At 40.3% G+C, this 19,576-nt stretch overlaps 1 protein-coding gene across 1 annotated transcript in view; it reads left to right on the top strand.

The window, feature by feature from the left end:
* The window catches only part of ppp1r16a (protein phosphatase 1, regulatory subunit 16A), an 88,176-nt gene extending 78,669 nt beyond the window's left edge, over positions 1 to 9,507 (top strand). The window contains exons 8-11 of the mRNA XM_060939310.1: positions 1,727 to 1,802; positions 2,025 to 2,154; positions 2,287 to 2,443; positions 5,180 to 9,507. Of these exons, the coding sequence (XP_060795293.1) occupies positions 1,727 to 1,802; positions 2,025 to 2,154; positions 2,287 to 2,443; positions 5,180 to 5,641 (825 nt within the window). The 3' untranslated portion in view covers positions 5,642 to 9,507. The remainder of the gene's footprint in view (positions 1 to 1,726; positions 1,803 to 2,024; positions 2,155 to 2,286; positions 2,444 to 5,179) is intronic.
* Positions 9,508 to 19,576: the final 10,069 nt, after the last annotated feature.

Genomic DNA, 19,576 nt, shown 5'->3' with positions numbered 1-19,576 from the left:
AGCAGAGGGTGATGGAAGTGGTATGTCGGGCCAGGCAAGACAGCACTTTAACCTACAACGGATCCAGGCTCATTCTACAGTGATTTTCTCCGCGTCAGTGATGAAACACAAGGCATTTGACGCAGTGAAGTAGCGGCTGCGGGAGCAGGGTATACTGTATGCTGTGCTTTTTCCAGCCATCCTGCAGGTGCCCCACGGAGGCTCCAAGAAGAGGTTCACCACACCGGAGCAGGTATGTGACTTTCTGGACTCCCTACCAGGATCTTAGTTTCCCCGATGCATGGATCTCACTCTGGATGTCCAGTTTTTAATATATTTTGACTGCACAGCTCCTCTCCCACATATACTGTCTGGATTTACGTAGCTATCAAGATTATGCTGTGAACTCCCTGGTTGCTCACAACGTGGCCTTTTTTTTTTTTTTTTTTCCCCTTTCCCCTCCTCTGTTCTCTCTTATCACATCATAAGGAGGATTCCTTTATTGCTATGCATACTCATTGCACTGTTATGTTGTAGCATTTTTCTATTTTGGAGGCAGGAGTAGGTTATGATGCCCACTATTACTATGTCAAATATTTTAACTATTTGTTTCCTGGAATTCATTTTCTCACCTAGTCTTTTTATCTGCCATGTGATGTCTGAGCTGTTTGTGTTTTGTGTCGTTCAAGGGAAAAATCAATAAAGATGAAGTTCTTCTAATGAATTTTAAAAAATGGTTTTAAAATTTCAGAATACCAATTTCAGTTATGAGTACCAGTTGTGTAATCCAGAAGTTTTGCTGAATTTGCATTCATCCTGCGCATCTCGATCGCCATTTCCCTTTTTGCAGTTTTAAACATATATTTCTTTCGTGCTTGCCTCACCCTTTTATTTATGTTTTAAAAATCCTGACTGAAAATTCCTGATTAAAGTGATAGAAGAAGGAAACAAGTAGGTAAGAATAAGGAAGTAAGAAAGGAAAAACAAAAGAATACAAAAATTAGTGTGTGTGTGTTCGGGGTCAAACATGAGCAGCTCCACGGAGTGTGAGAATGGAAGTGAAACTGCTGATCAGTCACCTGCTGTAACGTGTGTTATGACATCAGTTGAGTGGTGAAATTCAGAAATGAAGAACGAAAGAAAGAGTGATGTGAATAGTGTGTGATTACAGGGAATGTTTGTTAGGGTTTGAAAAGTAGAAGCAAAGCTGCTGATATGTCAACTGCTGTAACTCGTGTGAGGACATGAGATGACGGGCAAACATTTTGGGGCTGTGTGTGTGTTTTAACCTGAATCTTTTTCATCTGCCAAATGTCTTGCGAATGGAGAAAAGTGGGAGGAAAGAAAGAGAGAAAGGGGAGGAGCTTCTGTTAGTTACCATGTCTGTTGTAATATTAATGATGTGGGGTTTTTTTTAAGATATCAAACGCAATGTGGTGACGTGATGAAGCAGAATTACTGGCACCATCTCGAAGTTAATCGTTTTCCTATAGCAGCATATCCTGAAGTGTGTTGTTCCTTTTTTAAATTTATTTATTTATTAGGCAATTTGCCAATTTCTTTATTTGTTAAACTTTTTGCCCCTTTATCATTAGACTTGATGCTATGATTCATTACTTTCAGCTTCTATAGACACCTTCTGACCAATCAGAACAGAGAATTCATCAGCACTGTGGTTTAGTTGATTGATTAATTGTTATGCAACCTCACATGACTTGATATCCATGGTGTGTGTGTTGTCATGTAGCTGCAAATGGTGGAGCTCTTGGTGGCTCACGGTGCGGATCTAAACGCCAAGTCTCTCCTGGATGAAACTCCTCTGGGTGAGTAAGACACTTAAGTGTGTAAATGTTCCCTGTTAAGTGACACATATTTACTTTTTTGGGCCAAATCACAAATGGAGCGGTCATCCGTCTAAGTGCACTGGATGAGATTTTCTTTTTTAATGCACCACTGAGGGTATAAAAGATGTTTCCTGTGGATTAGGGTTAATGTCCTATAAAGTGCACCATATAGTATTGTGCTGAATCTGTGTGTGTGTGTAGATGTGTGTGTGGACGAGGAGGTGAGAGCAAAGCTCCTGGAGCTGAAACACAAACATGATGCCATCATGAAGAACCAGGACAAACACAAAGGCTCACTGCAGAGACGAGCGTCCAGTGCCAGCAGCCGGGGGTCAGTTTGTTTGTGTGTGTGTGTGTGTGTGAGAGAGAGAGAGATAATATTGCTTGATAGATTATGAACACTGAAGAATCTGCACTGAACAGGAAACACTGTGTGTGTGTGTGTGTGTGTGTGTGAGAGCAGTAAGGTAGTGAGAAGGACGAGTGTGAATGAGCGCAGTAGTCTGTACAGGAGAGAGCACCATAAGGAGGCCATGGTGTGGCAGGACAGAGGGAGACAGGACAGACAGGCGGAGGATGAGGATGACGACAGACAGACAGATGCTGAACTCAAACACATGGTGAGAAAACACAAATACACAAAAAAGTGATGGGGGCGTTCTCCCTTATGAAATGGCAGCCATTTTAAATTTACCCCAGACACACTTCAGAACGTGTCACACCTAGGGCTGCGTACCTAAACGTAACATCAGGTACAGGTACTGGTACAGAGGTTTAGGTACAGGTCCGGACCTGTACCTGAACAATTTGACAAATTCTTCTGAACTTCTTCAATAATGACAAACATTAATAAACTGTTGACAACTTGTCAGTATCTTTATTCAAAGAAAACCGAACATAACTAGGTTTCCTACCTCACTTCTCAGTCACCCTATAGTTAACTTGGGACAAAAAGTCATAAGTTGTCTCACAGCGAGAAGTGACTACACTAGAGTACTACAGACTACGTGCAGTCCGCGGCCTTTAACTTGCGCGACAAAATTACACAAAGCAACAAAGGCTGCCAATGCCAGCAAAGGAAAAATGGCTGACCTGCTTTTGAGTCTTTTTGACCAATCAGAACGCTGGATCAGCCGAGCTCTCGCAATGTCTCGTGAGACTGTGGCGAGAGGATCTCAAATCAAAGATGGCTCTGATTTCAAGTTTCAGCGCGGCATTTTACGTCTTTTCCAGTGCTAAATTTTCGTCTTTATGGTAGGATTTACACATCTTCAGTCACAAACTAAGCAGATACTTGGTGTAAATTTATATCGGTACAGTACCGGTACTTCATGAGCCGGTATTTTGGACCTGTACCAAATCGATTTTCATGGTACAGTACCGGTACACAGTATCGGTACGCAGCCCTATTCACACCCTCTATTTTTCAAACACATTTCCCTTAATAATTCACAATGTATATGTGCTATGAAGATGAAACTTGTTCTGTATATTTATGAAATTTTTGATGTAGAAAACTGCCCCCCCATTTTTTTTTTTTGAGCTATATCAAGCTACAAAATTTACAACAAATTTACCTTCACTACATCTTAAAAGTCAATAAAAATTGTGTGTGTTTTGCTTAAGGGTGTAACAATACACTCCAGTCACAATTTCAATTAAATCATGATACTGGCTTCACGACCTAGTTCCATTTGTTTCTCAAATATTATTTACAATTTTTATATTTTAATGAAGAAAAATTACAGCTGAAAAGACATTTTATTTCTGAATCATAAACAGTGCAAAACGGCCTGCGTTTTTGTCTGAATTAAACTCAATAAATCAAAAACTGCTCCGAACAAAGATTTAATTTTGTAAACAAAAATGTACTACAGGTTCCCCATATCTTATAAATAAATCTTTAAATTCTCCCAAAGATTTGATTCAGCACTCAGTCTCTGACCCCAGGGAAAACAATGGATTGAAGTAGAAGAGATCATGAGCTCCGTAGCAGCTAACCCTCATTTTAACCAGAACTAGAGCTCCAAAGTCGCTAAAATGCCTGACTTCCAGCCTTTTCTCAGACATTGTAGATTGCAGTGCAGCGAAGCTGGTGGTGTTTGAAAGCTACTGAAGAGCTCTTTTTAACTGTAATGTGTGTCTGTTGTTGTGAGCCAGAGCAAATAGTACAGGCTCTGAATGAAAGACTGTAATCACATGACCAGCATGCACACTGAACTCCATGTATTTTAACTCTCTCTGTTGTGTAGAGCTACATTACATATATTTAAGTTATTCCACAAAATTGAGTTGTACGACGAGGCGCGTAGCACCGAGTTGGCTTTTAGCCATGTGCAATGCGAATGCGTGGAGTAACTGTTTTATTCTACCCAGCATTTTTATTTTTTGCAAATTCAGTAAATAAAAACTTTGTATAAAACGTCCGATAAAATCATTTCCACTTAGAATGTAAACAAACCGGCGAAATGATAGGAGCAATTTGTGAAAAATGTGGTGATAATTATTGAAAAAAATACATTCTTACCATCAAATACTTTTATTTCATATTTTGTTACTTTTTTTGGGGGACGGGCTGCTTTCGAGTAGAGTTTTTATTTTGTCCTCGGTGGTTCAGCAACACGCTCTGCTGTGTTCTCCTTCTTCTTTAGGGTTTTTAGCAGTTCGCAAACCAACTTAAAGATGCATTACTGCCACCAACTAGGCTGGAGTGTGGAACAGGAGATATTGGGGGGGCACGCAACTGGCTATGTTCTTTTAGCTATTTCTGTTTCTTTTAAATACTTGGTAACAAAGTGATTTGATGCGCTCCGCCATTTTGTTTATCCTCTACTCACGGTATATGAACTCGTATCCAAGTAGTAGAGCCAAATATTTGGTTATGATTGAAGTGACTGAAAATTTGGCCATTTTGTTGGCATATTTGTCCTAAGAAATGGTGAACAAATCAGCAAAATCTGACATGCTGTACTTCCACCCCCTGCTTGATTTGACATGGAGTCACCCCACGTTTTTAGCACCCATCCCTAACGTGATTTGTGTCATTAGTGATCTGTAAGATGACTAGGCATGTCTGTGATGTTATCTCTAAGGCAAATGACTGACCATGTCTACAAGGTGATCTCTGAAGTTTTAGGCCCTGTCATTAACGTTATCTTTAAAGTGACTGGCCGGGTTATTGCTGTTATATCTAACATCAGTGAGGACTGGCCCTGTGGTAAAGCTGACCTCTCTAATATGACCCACTGTGTCATTGAACTAATCTCTCAGATTAGCTAGTGTCATTAAGGTAATGTTGAAGATGATTTGTGTCATTAAGATCATTTCTAAAGTGACTGGTTTTTCCCCTGATGTAGACGGCAGCCTCGAGCAGAGTCCAGGATTTACATTATCCGGATAACGACAGAGGATTAGAAAACGGAGACCGCGACTCCATCGTAGGAAATGGCGGCACCTTTGTGGCTCCTCCATCGTTGGTTCCCGGAGAGCTGCATAGCAGTGGACGCAGGGAGCGCAGCGCCTCCTATCAGCTGACTCCAGCACTGCCAAACGCTGACCCCGGGGACACGGATAGCATGACACGGGAGAAATCGCACCAGACGTTAGCTGAACTCAAGCGGCAGAGAGCTGCAGCAAAGCTTCAGAAACGACAGGCTCCTGCTCCCCCACTACTACCTCCCACGCAGGAAGAGGCGGGGCCTGCCGAGCAGCCAGTGTACTTCACACCTGCAAGCGGAGATCCACCATTACTGAAGCTGAAGGCACCAGAGGAAGAGGAGCCGGCCAATCAGAAAGAGCCGTGCTGTGGACTTATGTAGGGAGTGCTTGCGCGCGCACACACACACACACACACACACCACAATTCCCTCCAGTGAGAATAATTAAGACAAGACAGCTAATCAGAATTAACTAAGCTGTGGACTCATACAGGGAGCACACACACATTTAATACACATTCTTTCAGTGAGCTTTCAGACCACACACACACAGCTTCACTGGAAAACACAGAGAGCAGAATTCCTCAAACATTCCAGCAATAAATCCCGCCGTTCTCTCTCTTTTTTTTTTTTTAATTTTTTAAATAGTCTTATTTTTGTCTTTGACACTCCAGTCGATGATAACTTCACTTCATGTGCTCATTATCATGACTTCCTGTTGTATTTATATAAACCACACGTTCCTGTCAGAGGGGAGAGAACACCGAGCTCGAGCACTTTATTAGTGACAACTCAACATTCCATTAACTCATGTATTTGAGTCGTTATTGTTATTAATTCTCCATCTTAATGGCTTCCTAGTGCATTTCACAGGGCATAGAAGCTATTATTATTATTATTATTATTATATACCCTATATAATGAACTTGTGTAAGGTGTAAAGAGCTGAATCCAGAGTGGTTCCTTAGTGCAGTACGTAGGGTGCAGAATCCAATGTCGTACCCTATCTAGTGCACTTATAAAGAGGATAGGGAGCTGAATCCCCAAATTCTTCCCTGTTGGATATCTAGTGCACTACATAGGGAACAAAATCCATTAGTTGGTACCCTGTCTAGTGCCCTTGTATACTGTAGGTTTAACATTTAAGCTTAAAACATAGAAGTTATATGATGAAAGAAATTCTCTTTTCTAAAAAGATTTATATTTATTGTCCTATAAAAATGAAGATTGGGGGGGGGGAAGCTGAAATATAAAATGTGTGTTGAAGACTTTACCAGAACAAATCTCTCGCTCAGGCTTTACCGCACAACCGAGCCTCCAGAACGGCTGAAAAGATTTCAGATAAATGAAAGTATTTTTGTAGACATTATTTTTAAGAGGAGAAATATTTTAGCTGCATTTTGTCCCTTGTGGAAAGACCAGCGGACTTCCTGGGCACCACTTCGGCTGATTAGTTTTTGTAAGCAGGATGTTTAACTCCGTGTCAATTATCACATTTTTGTATGATGTTATTTGCAGTTGGGGATAAACAAGCACTAGATTTGGCATGAACTTCCTGTCACATGTGTAAATGCGACACCAGAACTGTAATTTTATCAAACACAGATTCATAGTCAAGTTTGTGAATCTGTTCATTTGTAGCATGAATTGTGTACGCGCACTTCTTTTGACTTTTAGCCCCACCCACTCAGCTCTCTGGAACCTTTCTGTTTATCCCCATCCACTCAGCTTTCTGGAGCCAACCCCTTAGCCCCACCCACTCAGCTGTCTGAAGTTATTCTTTTAGCCCTACCCACTCAGATTTTGGACCTACCCCTTTAGCCCCACCCACTCAGCTTTCTGTAGTACTGAAACCCTCAGGTTGTAATTACGTACTTGGGCTGCAACAGCAGATTGTCAGGACATCAACTGTGCCGTTTCACTGTATGTAGTAAAGGTGTGAATTAGAAATCATAGCGATAATACAAAGTTTACAGCACAACTGCAGGTTTATGGTCTGATTTATGGATTTGTGATTCATACAATTAATCACTGTGTTTATGCACATTAGTGTTTGATAGCTTGACAGGGAAAATGTGATACTCAGCACACGGTTAAAGAAGCTGGAGAACGAAGCAGACCCTCCTAATAAACACATTCATCATGAAGAATAATTAAAAACATGATCACTTGTGGATAATAATCCAGATTTCTGTCTCGGTCTGAACAGCGTTTACAGGCTTCAGATATCCATCCTCAAAACCCATCATATTTCTGTTTCATAATGAACCGCGATTTTACATCCATTTATTCAGAATAGCTCCGTGTGTTGAGTTCAGTCTCCCAGTATTACACCCTTGTGTTAACTTTTTAAGCAATAATGCACTTTTTGATTTGGTGAAAACTTTATACAGTAAATTTTGTTTTAAAGATTGATACGAGGGGACACACTGTTAAATGATTTGGGTCACATGACCATCTTCCTGGAAGTGAATGCCAAATCCCTTAGAATTTGAAGATTTGGTGCACTTGGTAGGGTGTAGAAATGTTATTTTAGCCTACGTAGTGCTATAAAAAGCTGATTTTTGATTCAGGCCAGCCGTAGATATGACATTTAATGTGTGTTATTAATGTTTCTAAAATATTCAATATTGCTAACGGTGTTTATTGTAGCTGCAAAAACGGTCCGTTCTTATTTTACCATGGGTTTTTTTTTGTTTGTTTGTTTGTTTTTTCTCCTCTCCTCACATGAATGCTGACAATAGAAAAGCTTCCTTTCACATGAAAACCATTTTGGAAAATGAATTTGTATTTTTGCTAACATACATTATTTGTTGCGATATTTTCAATATTGTCCAGCTCTACTTTGTTAATTATCTATAAATAACATTTTCCTTGTCATTAAATTGTACATGCTTTTAAAATATGAAAGCTATATCTCCATAGAAGTTCTCTTGTGCAGGAAGGATGATGATGATTGGTCATGTGCAAAGATGAATGAGCCACATTGCTAGCTATCAGGAGAAAAAAAAAGTGACTTGTGCTGTACACAATTGTGACATTTAGCGTTTGTGTGGGGTTTTTTTTGTTTTGTTTTTTTTTTAATTTTGGACACATTGAGCACGAACACTGTCAGTATGTCAAAGCGCTGATCTGATCGTTTTGGCCACTAGCTAGAATGCTACCTCGTGAATTCAAATCCTGACAACTCTGTGCACAGAAAATTAAATCCGTTAAACAGAAGTAAACATTATTATTAAACTTTGGAAATGCAATAAAAGCAAAACATCAGTTCCTGGTGTGTTGTTGTTGATGATCTCATACCTAGCGAGACGACTAGTCACGCCTCCATTTTTCTCATGGAATTAATCAGAATAATTTCTGCCACAAGTGATGATGAAGAAAAATAAAATGGACCTGGAAGATTATATATGACAAAACATTAGAGATTTATTTATTTATTTATTTGATGAAGCACTGGACCGCTGAGGAGGAAGTGTGAAATGACTTTTTAAGGTCCGGTTAATATCTATTTAGTTGTTTTCATCCTGCTGCCTTTAACTGCTGTCTTTTTATGGGTTTTTTTTTTTCTTTTCTTTTTTTGGGGGACTGTACAGACTCGCAGCATAAAAGTCTATATTTTGATAGGGAGTCGACACCGTTTTATTGATCACTATAGATTTTTTTAGAAATAAGATTTATACAGAAGCTATTTTCATGACATCTTTTCACGGTTGATGTACTTTTCATAATCTTATTAAAAAAAAAAAGTCTTAAGTGACAGTGTCTACTGTCTCATATTTACACTGCACACAAGTTCCGTTTGATTAAATTTAAATAATGGACCTAAAACTGTCATTCTATTTTTTTTTTTAATCTTTGATGCTGTATTACATTTTCATATTATGATAGTTCTCAATTTTTATTATAATTTGTGAAATTTTTTTTTCAATGACCACATTTGTAAAAATTAATTGCGAGTCCTTTCGAGGGTAAGTGACATCACATCCATACATCTTTGCGTTCTGTTGCAATACTGACGTTTTGGCACGTGCCGATTGCATTCTGTCAAATGTCTTTTCTTTTTTTCTCTTTTTTTTTTTCTTTCTTTTTTTTGATGATTAAAATTGTCTTTATTTTAAATAAGTTTTGTGTATGTGTGGGGAAAAGTGCTTAAGTCCTTAAGATAAAAGTAAAAGTGTACCCTTTTGTTTTGCTTGTTTAAAAAAAAAAAAAAACAGAGCCGGGTTCTCCACGCTGATGAGTTTAAAAATATGAAGAATAAAACAAAATTTACTCAAAGTCTTGACTTTGTGATTTTAATTTTTTTTTCTGTGATAGATAGATGGATGGATGGATGGATGGATGGATAGATAGCTAACAAAGGGGGGCATTCGACCCCACACTTTTTTTTTTTTTTTTTTTAATTGTTATAAAGAGTGACTTTATTTACAGTGTAATAGATCAAACACATACTTAGAACTTAACTGGCATTAAATTCGATGATAAAAGTGCAACTGGTTTCCAACACGTCAGTTTTTACAGTGAAGCCGATTCCCCACAGGCGGCGGGGCAATAAACCTCCAGAGGAAGAGTCCGAATTTCTATTTAATTTCACTGGGTTAGTTATCACATGTTCCCATCAGCTCTGGAGGAATCTGCAGTCATCGCCGACATGCTGCTGAGAAATTCCATGCATTTTCAATGTAGTGGTGAAGAACGCCCCTCTCAAGTACCCCACAGGGTCGAATGCCCCCTTTGTCCTATACATATATACATAGTTTGAAATAACCAAAAAATAAAGTGAATGTATTTAAACTAAGCGTATAGTTTGCTTGTAAGAAGGCTGGAGAGTTGCTTCTGTTTTTCTTCCCTAATTCCCAGACAACACAATTCCCATTAGGAGGAGATTGTAGAGGATTGGTGGTGTTCTTCTAAACCGAAGGGGCAGGATGTGAATTGTGAATGGAGCGGTGTGTGTGGTACCTTCCATAATTATTGGCCCCTTGTGTAAAGATTTAGTAAAAAGGGTTCCAAAAAATTCCACCTTCTTTTGAAGTTGCTTCATCTCACATTGGAAAAATGAGACAAATCCAACTTTTTAATTGAAATAAATTTATTCATTACAACCCCCTTTGTCAGTAAAGCAGTGCTGAGTCTCCTCCTATAACATTTTATGAGGTTGGAGATACTAAGCTGGGTATCTGAGAACGTTCCTCTTTACACAATCTCTCCAGATCATCCAGGGTCCTCGGCCCTCTCTTGTGCTCTCTCCTCTTCACAGGTTTTCACTGGGGTTCAGATCAGGGGACTGAGATGGCCGTGGCAGAAGCTTGATTCTGTGCTCAGCGAATCATTTAAGTGTTGATTTGGACACGTGCTTCGGATTACTGACCTGCTGGAAGATCCAGTGACGACCCAGTTTTAGTTTCCTGCAGTGGCGGATTTAGCAAATTGGGGGCCCCAGGCGAAGGTATGTATGGGGCCCCCCTCATCCGATCCGAAACAAAAAAAAAAAATGTACCGACTGCATGGTGGATAGGCAGGTAAAGCTAATCTATAGAGAAGTAAAGGTTGGAGAGGAGAAAAAAAACATTCCCCTTTAAACCCTGCATACACTTCTTTACTCCAAAATGAAGATGGAAAGCAGAGAACACAAAGTGTAGCACTGCACAAACTAATAGTCATGATGGAACCCAACAGAGAATAAGATTTCAGATAACATCTGTCTTTGCCAAAATGCCAGGAAAACCAGCACTGTTTATTTTTTTAAAGATGAGAACATTTCAAACATTCTATAAATAAAACTATGTACATGATTGTGTGTGTGTGAGAGTGAGTGAGTTAATGTTTGTGTGTGTGTGTGTGTGTGTGTGTGTGTGTGTGTGTGTGTGTGTGTGTGTGAGTTAGTGTTTGTCTATGTGTGAGTGAGTTTGTGTGTGTGTGTGTGAGAGAGAGAGAGAGAGAGTGGGTGAGTGAGTGAGTGAGGAGAGATGAGGTGGCATTTGGCTCTAAGCAACTCCATATCCATGTGAATGTATGTGTCAGTGAGTGAGAGAGAGTGTTCTGTGTGTGTGAGACAGAGAGGGTGAGTGAATGAATGAGAGAGTCGATGAGAGAGAAAAGAGAAATTGTTCTCCACATCACAGAGTCCTACTTGTTGATGTCTTCTCACAGGTCTTCACACGTACATGGTGCACAGCCAGATGTAGGAAAATGTAAAATAATTAAAAAATTGTCACCAGGCGGCACGGTGGTGTAGTGGTTAGCGCTGTCGCCTCACAGCAAGAAGGTCCTGGGTTCGAGCCCCGGGGCCGGCGAGGGCCTTTCTGTGTGGAGTTTGCATGTTCTCCCCGTGTCCGCGTGGGTTTCCTCCGGGTGCTCCGGTTTCCCCCACAGTCCAAAGACATGCAGGTTAGGTTAACTGGTGACTCTAAAATTGACCGTAGGTGTGAATGTGAGTGTGAATGGTTGTCTGTGTCTATGTGTCAGCCCTGTGATGACCTGGCGACTTGTCCAGGGTGTACCCCGCCTTTCGCCCGTAGTCAGCTGGGATGGGCTCCAGCTTGCCTGCGACCCTGTAGAAGGATAAAGCGGCTGGAGATAATGAGATGAGATGAGAAATTGTCACCAACTAACAATATGGTCATCATCATCGGTGTCAAAATGGCCATCACTGGATAACTCTTCCACCTCATTTGTGTCAACATTGACACTGTCGGTGATGGAAGGTGGCAACAACGTGTCTTGCTTGACGTTATCCTCCTCAGCTAGTGCCACTTCACAGCAGCTAGCTGCTGCTGCTGTACCGGCATCATGTTCAGCATTTTGAATGATGTTGACGTTGTTGTCGCAGTCTCTATTGCTAACAGTAGTTGTAAAAAAAGTTTCCCAACTTAGGCAGCATTGTCACATATTTCTCAGCGTCTTTTCGCCTTTTTCTTTTTTTTTTGATCCGCTTGGGTAACTTTTCATTTTCGCGTTGTTCAGACTCCGGTCACTGCGTGTTTACCTTTCGCACTGCGCTGCGCAGCGTTATGGACTAGTCCATTTCATTGTGAAAGTATGGGGTGTATGTGTAGGGACAGATAACCATGAACTGGACATTTTAACTACTACTTCAACGTATTTCTTAGGAATATTAGTAAAATGTACCATACTTTTGAAGTCTTCATGAATCATGATAAGGGGCTTTTTCTTTTTTTGAGGTTGGTTGGGGGCCCCCCTACTACAACCGCTGGTGGGGGGCCCCAAGCAGCCGCCTACCTATGCCTCTATGTTAAGAGCGCCCCTGGTTTCCTGGCAGAGACACATTCTGATTTAAAATGTCTCGGTATTTCATGAAGTCCATGATGCCATGGACCCGAACAAGTTTTAAAGGGCCTTTGGAGTCAAAATTGTAGTAGCGTTTAACAAACTTCAGGTGCTCACGGTGGTTAACTGACAGAAAAGGCTTTTTTTTTTTTCTGGAACCTTCCAAATAATCTGTTATGGATGTGGAGTCTGAGGGTGGTTTTGGAGACTTGGAAACCCCAAGATGTTACTTTTTCTTGTAATTCACCAACAGTGATCCTTGGGGATTTTTTTTTTTTTGCCTCTCTTACCCTCCTTCTCACTGTACATGAGGGCAAAATAAACTTGGGTTCTCTTTCAGGTGAGTTTGTAACAGTTCCAGTTGGTGTCCACATTTTTATTATTGCCCTAACAGTAGAAATGGACATTTTCAGGTGAGTAGCTATACGGTGTGTGTGTGTGTATATATATATATATATATATATATATATATATATATATATATAAACCCGATTCCAAAAAAGTTGGGACAAAGTACAAATTGTAAATAAAAACGGAATGCAATAATTTACAAATCTCAAAAACTGATATTTTATTCACAATAGAACATAGACAACATATCAAATGTCAAAAGTGAGACATTTTGAAATTTCATGACAGCAACACATCTCAAAAAAGTTGGGACAGGGGCAATAAGAGGCTGGAAAAGTTAAAGGTACAAAAAAGGAACAGCTGTAGGACCAAATTGCAACTCATTAGGTCAATTGGCAATAGGTCATTAACATGACTGGGTATAAAAAGAGCATCTTGGAGTGGCAGCGGCTCTCAGAAGTAAAGATGGGAAGAGGATCACCAATCCCCCTAATTCTGCGCCGACAAATAGTGGAGCAATATCAGAAAGGAGTTCGACAGTGTAAAATTGCAAAGAGTTTGAACATATCATCATCTACAGTGCATAATATCATCAAAAGATTCAGAGAATCTGGAAGAATCTCTGTGCGTAAGGGTCAAGGCCAGAAAATCATACTGGGTGCCCGTGATCTTCGGGCCCTTAGACGGCACTGCATCACATACAGGCATGCTTCTGTATTGGAAATCACAAAATGGGCTCAGGAATATTTCCAGAGAACATTATCTGTGAACACAATTCACTGTGCCATCCGCCGTTGCCAGCTAAAACTCTATAGTTCAAAGAAGAAGCCATATCTAAACATGATTCAGAAGTGCAGACATCTCTGGGCCAAGGCTCATTTAAAATGGACTGTGGCAAAGTGGAAAACTGTTCTGTGGTCAGGCGAATCAAAATTTGAAGTTCTTTATGGAAATCAGAGACGCCGTGTCATTCGGACTAAAGAGGAGAAGGATGACCCAAGTTGTTATCAGCACTCAGTTCAGAAGCCTGCATCTCTGATGGTATGGGGTTGCATTAGTGCGTGTGGCATGGGCAGCTTACACATCTGGAAAGACACCATCAATGCTGAAAGGTATATCCAGGTTCTAGAGCAACATATGTTCCCATCCAGACGACGTCTCTTTCAGGGAAGACATTTTCCTACATGACAATGCCAAACCACATACTGCATCAATTACAGCATCATGGCTGCGTAGAAGAAGGGTCCGGGTACTGAACTGGCCAGCCTGCAGTCCAGATCTTTCACCCATAGAAAACATTTGGCGCATCATAAAATGGAAGATACGACAAAAAAGACCTAAGACAGTTGAGCAACTAGAATCCTACATTAGACAAGAATGGGTTAACATTCCTATCCCTAAACTTGAGCAACTTGTCTCCTCAGTCCCCAGACGTTTACAGACTGTTGTAAAGAGAAAAGGGGATGTCTCACAGTGGTAAACATGGCCTTGTCCCAACTTTTTTGAGATGTGTTGTTGTCATGAAATTTAAAATCACCTAATTTTTCTTTTTAAATGATACATTTTCTCAGTTTAAACATTTGATATGTCATCTATGTTCTATTCTGAATAAAATATGGAATTTTGAAACTTCCACATCATTGCATTCCATTTTTATGAACAATTTGTACTTTTGTCCCAACTTTTTTGGAATCGGGTTTATATATATATATATATATATATATATATATATATATATATATACACACACACAGATGGTCGTCGACTTACGACTGCGTTTGGTTACGACTGACCGCTCGTGAACCGATCTGGTCGTAAGTCGGCCTATGTTAAATGAACGTAAGTATATTGTGATGTGTAATGATATTGTAATCATCTTAAAGTCTTATTTTATCAACATTTTCTTATTTCATTACCTTGCATACTACACTGCGTACAGTACAGTTCGTTTAATATGTGCAAAACAAAAAATACGAAATACAGGTGTGAAAAATAGAAAACATTTTAGTTTGAAACATACCAAAATACAAATGTAAAACATAGCAAAATACAAAACTTAGTGACCGCTGGCATCACTGGTGCTTGGCTGTGGGTCGTCTACATCATGATCAGCTGTTGCAGCGCTCGGGCTGGCGGGAGGATTTCCTCGTTTCATAAACCAGGAGCTGGGGCGGAAACTGTATGACGGAGTGTGCGAGGGAGCGCGAGAGAGACTGCGTGTGTGCTTGGACCTGGGGCGGAAACTGTCGTACGCTCAGCTAGCTCAGCTGGGAAACACTTGCCAATCATAACCAGACGGTCGTAAAGTCAATTGGTCGTAAGTTGCATAGGTCGTAAGTCGACAACTACCTGTATGTGTATATATACTGTGTGTGTGTGTGTATATATATATATATATATATATATATATATATATTATACAGTATATAACTATTCCATGAGTTATGAAGGTCAACACACTTCTCCCTCATTTGGTTTGTGTGTTCTCTTATCTTTCCCATGTTGATGGATGACTAAGGGAATTTGGCCTCTGTGTCCCCTCATATTTGTTCCCCAGTTAATCAGGAAGTCATGGATTACAGCTTGAAATTTCCTACACACTCCAATCAACTCAAACATTTACAATTTAAATGGGAAACATGCTTCAGGTACATTGTGTTCACGATCATTTCCAGTGGGGGCAATACTAGTGGCACATATTTTTGTTGAAAAAAAATTTTTTTGATGGGGGGTTTGTTTCTCTCTGAATGAATTTATTTCAATTACTGTCAGTCTCATTTTTTCACTGTTCTTCAAGATGAAGCAACTTCACCAAAAGGTGGATTTTTTTCTAACTCTTTACTGATCCTTACAAGGGGTGGTGATAATTGTGTGTGATTTATATATATAAATTAGTGTCTTGCAAAAGTATTCATCCCCCTTTGTGTTTTGTCTTGTTTTGTTGCATTACAAGGTGGAATTAAAATGGATTTTTTTTTTGGGGGGGGGGTGGAGTTAGCACCATTTGATTTGCACAACATGCATACCACTTTGAAGGTGAAAGTTGTTGTTTTATTGTGACACAAAAAATAACATGGAAAAAACAGAAATCTGGAGTGTGCATCGGTTCCCCCCCCCCCCCCCCCCAAAAAAAAAAGTCAATACTTTGTAGGGCCACCTTTTGCTGCAATTACAGCTACAAGTCTCTTGGGGTATGTCTCTATTAGCTTAGCACATCTACCTACTGGAATTTTTGCCCATTCCTCAAGGCAAAACTGCTCCAAGTTAGATGGGTTGCGTTGGTGTACAGCAATCTGCAAGTTATGCCACAGATTCTCAGTTGGATTGAGGTCTGGGCATTGACTCAGCCATTCCAAGACATTTAAATATTTCCCTTTAAACCAGTCCAGTGTAGCTTTAGCAGTATGTTTAGGGTCATTGTCCTGCTGGAACATGAACCTTTGTCCCAGTCTCAAACCTCTGGCCGACTTAAACAGGTTTTCCTCCAGAATTTCCCTATATTTAGTGCCATCTGTCTTTCCTTCAGTCCTGACCAGCTTTCCTGTCCCTGCAGATGAAAAATATCTCCATAGCATGATGCTGCCACCACCATGCTTCACTGTAAGAATGTTGTTCTCAGGGTGATGGGAAGTGTTGGGTTTGCGCAACACACAGCATTTCCCATGATGGTCAGAAAGATACATTTTAGTCTCATTTGACCAGAGAATCTTCTTCCATGTGTTTTGGGAGTCTGCCACACACTGTTGGGCAAACTCCAAACGTGTTTTCTTAAGCAGTGACTTTTTTTCTGACCACTCTTCCATAAAGCCCAGCTCTGTGGAGTGTACGGCTTAAAGTGGTCCTGTGGACAGATACTTCCATCTCCACTGTGGATCTTTGCAGCTCCTTCAGTATTATCTTTGTTTTCTTTGTTGCATCTCTGATTAACGCCCTCCTTCCCCGGTCTGTGAATTTTGGTGGGCAGCCTTCTCTTGTCAGGTTTGTAGTGGTGCCATATTCTTTCCATTTTGATATAATGGATTTAATGGTGTTCTGTGGGATATTCAAAGTTTGGGATATTTTTATAACTCAATCCTAAGCTATACTTCACAACTTTGTCTCTGACCTGTTTGGAGGCTCCTTGATTTTCATGTTGCTTGCTTAGTAGTGTTGCAGAGTCAGGGTCCTTCCAGAACAGGTTGATTTTATACAGACATCATGTGACACTTTGATTGCACACAAGTGGATCTTAACTAATTATGTGACTTATGAAGTGAATTGGTTGGACCGGCTCTCATTTAGGGATTTCAGACGAAAGGGGGTGAATACTTACACACTCCAGATTTCTGTTTTTTCATCTTAATTATTGTTTGTGTTACATTTTTTTTAAACGGCACCTTTAAAGTTGTAGCCATGTTGCGTAAATCAAATGGTACGAAATTCCATTTTAATTCCACCTTGTAATGCAACAAAACAGGACAAACACCAAAATACTTTTGCAAGACTGTGTGTGTGTGTGTGTGTGTGTGTGTGTGTGTGTGTAAAAAAAAAAATAAATAAATAAATAAATAAATAAATTCATGGATTGTCCTTTTTATATGCTGAAGAAAATAATCTGAATTTATGACATCAGAGCTACATCCCTCAGCTGAGATTCTCATGAGCTTGATTTGTCTCGCACACACACACTTTCTTTTTCTCAGACTCTCCACTGGCTCCGTCCTCAGTTCCCCACTGTTCTTTATACTTTCTCTTGACTTTGGACCCTAAAATGGGTTGAGGGTGTTGATGCGGGAGGAGCTGACCATGGCTATCTGTTTTCTCTGATGTCACAGAAGTCAAAGGTTTGTTCCTCAAACGGGGAGCAACTTTGAGTGTGTTCATCAACTGTGCCTGAAGTGAGTATATAGATCTTGCAGTCACGTGACCGGAATGTAAACAGCCGCCATCTTGTCGGTAAAAAACACAGCTGAATACTGCTGCACTCGTATACAAAATGGATCAACCGACGGACTACATGGCTCATTTTTCTAATGAACAGATAATTAGAGATATGTCTAAAATAAACGACCTACAGATTAGTGACCCTTATCGCTTACCGGACATAGTTTTCACAACCGTGTCAGTGGATATTGAACTGCCAGAGGTGGAATACCCAGACGTGTATAATTACCTCATTAACTTTCCCTCGCTGTTCAGTGGTGAAGCACTGCGTGCTTATAAATCTCTGGACAGTTATCTTTACAGAAATTCAGGATTTGTCAGCAGCTCAGCCCCCCTCAGATGTGGCATCTTGTAAACATGAAAATAACAATCCTCATTGGACGGGTAAGTCACTTAAGAATTACTAGTACTGATACTAGATATATCAGTAGTATCTAGTATAGCACTGACCAGCCGATTATAGAATAGAATAGAATAGAATAAGGTAATTCCAGCTGTAATTCCAAATCGTCCGTCTTGTTTACCATGGATCTGGCGTTGGAGAGGTAGAGGCTTGGCAGTGGAGATTTGAGTGGCTGTTTTCTGAGCTTAGTCAACAGGCCGGCTCTGCCTGCAGCCTCGCTTTTGCTTCCGCTCCCAATGCCGCCTCCTTCGCCTGCTAGACCCAATAACAATCCACGGAGATCCTGCTGGTCTCGCTATCTCGTCCGGAATGTTGTGCATGCGATGGAAATCGCTACAAACTGTCATTTTCTGCTGGAAACCAATGTCCAGTAAGTCCATACGGTTGTAGTGGATATTGAAGTCCAGTACAGACGAACAACACGCAAAAATACACATAAAAAACATGCACAGGTAGGGAGAGCTTGTAGCTGCAGTCGTTGTAGTAGAATTGTAGGGTTTTCCAGAAGAAAAGGTAGAAGTAGAAGCAGAAGTAGAAGTAGAAGGCGGAAATATGGCGTTTGACTGACAAGATGGCGTCTGTTACAATCTGGATCAGCTGTGACGTCACATGCAAGATCTCTATTAACCAGACCCTCCGTTGCAATTATATCCAATCACCGCAACTTTCCCGCAAATTTGACCAATCGTTGGCGTCGTCTTGAGGCGACGTTGACAAACTACCTTCTGCCTTAATTCCAGTGTTGCCAGATTGGGCAGTTTCCTGCCTAATTAGGCGGTTTCTATGGAATCAATTTTGTGCCAAAATGTTCATACAATACTTTTGAAATATCAAACAAAAACGATAAAATAAAAAAAAAAAGGTCAATTTTTTTTAGACTGGCAAACAAATTATTCATGTAATCGTGCAAAATATCAGTCTATTACTCTTCAGAAACCTTTTATTTTTGTTCTGCGTCTTTCTCAGTTTTGTTTGACATAATTTATTTTGGTTGCGATTCCAGCTTTCTAGTTTGCGCTCCCTGACTTTTTGCTTGCAGTTTTGGCACAAACTTCACGTGTGGGTGGGCTGTCCAAGAATGCATTCCCATTGGGTAACTTGTGTTTGACTGACAGCTACGCTCAGTGATTCCCCCGGAGGCTGTTGCGGCCATTTCCTACTCGGATTCTGGTGGACTATTTGACGAGTGACCGATCCATTGACGGTAAATAAGGATCGAGTGGACTTCAGTGGCAACTATGATATTGAATTAATTCAACAAAGTGTAAGTACGGAACAAATATGTTGTGTGTGTTGCAGTAGTACACATTATGCAGCAGTGGCGGCTGGTAGTCTTTCAAACAGGG

The sequence above is a fragment of the Neoarius graeffei genome, chromosome 14 (genome assembly GCF_027579695.1).
Source record: "Neoarius graeffei isolate fNeoGra1 chromosome 14, fNeoGra1.pri, whole genome shotgun sequence".
Taxonomy (NCBI): domain Eukaryota; kingdom Metazoa; phylum Chordata; class Actinopteri; order Siluriformes; family Ariidae; genus Neoarius; species Neoarius graeffei.
This window is presented reverse-complemented; position numbering and strand designations above follow the sequence as displayed.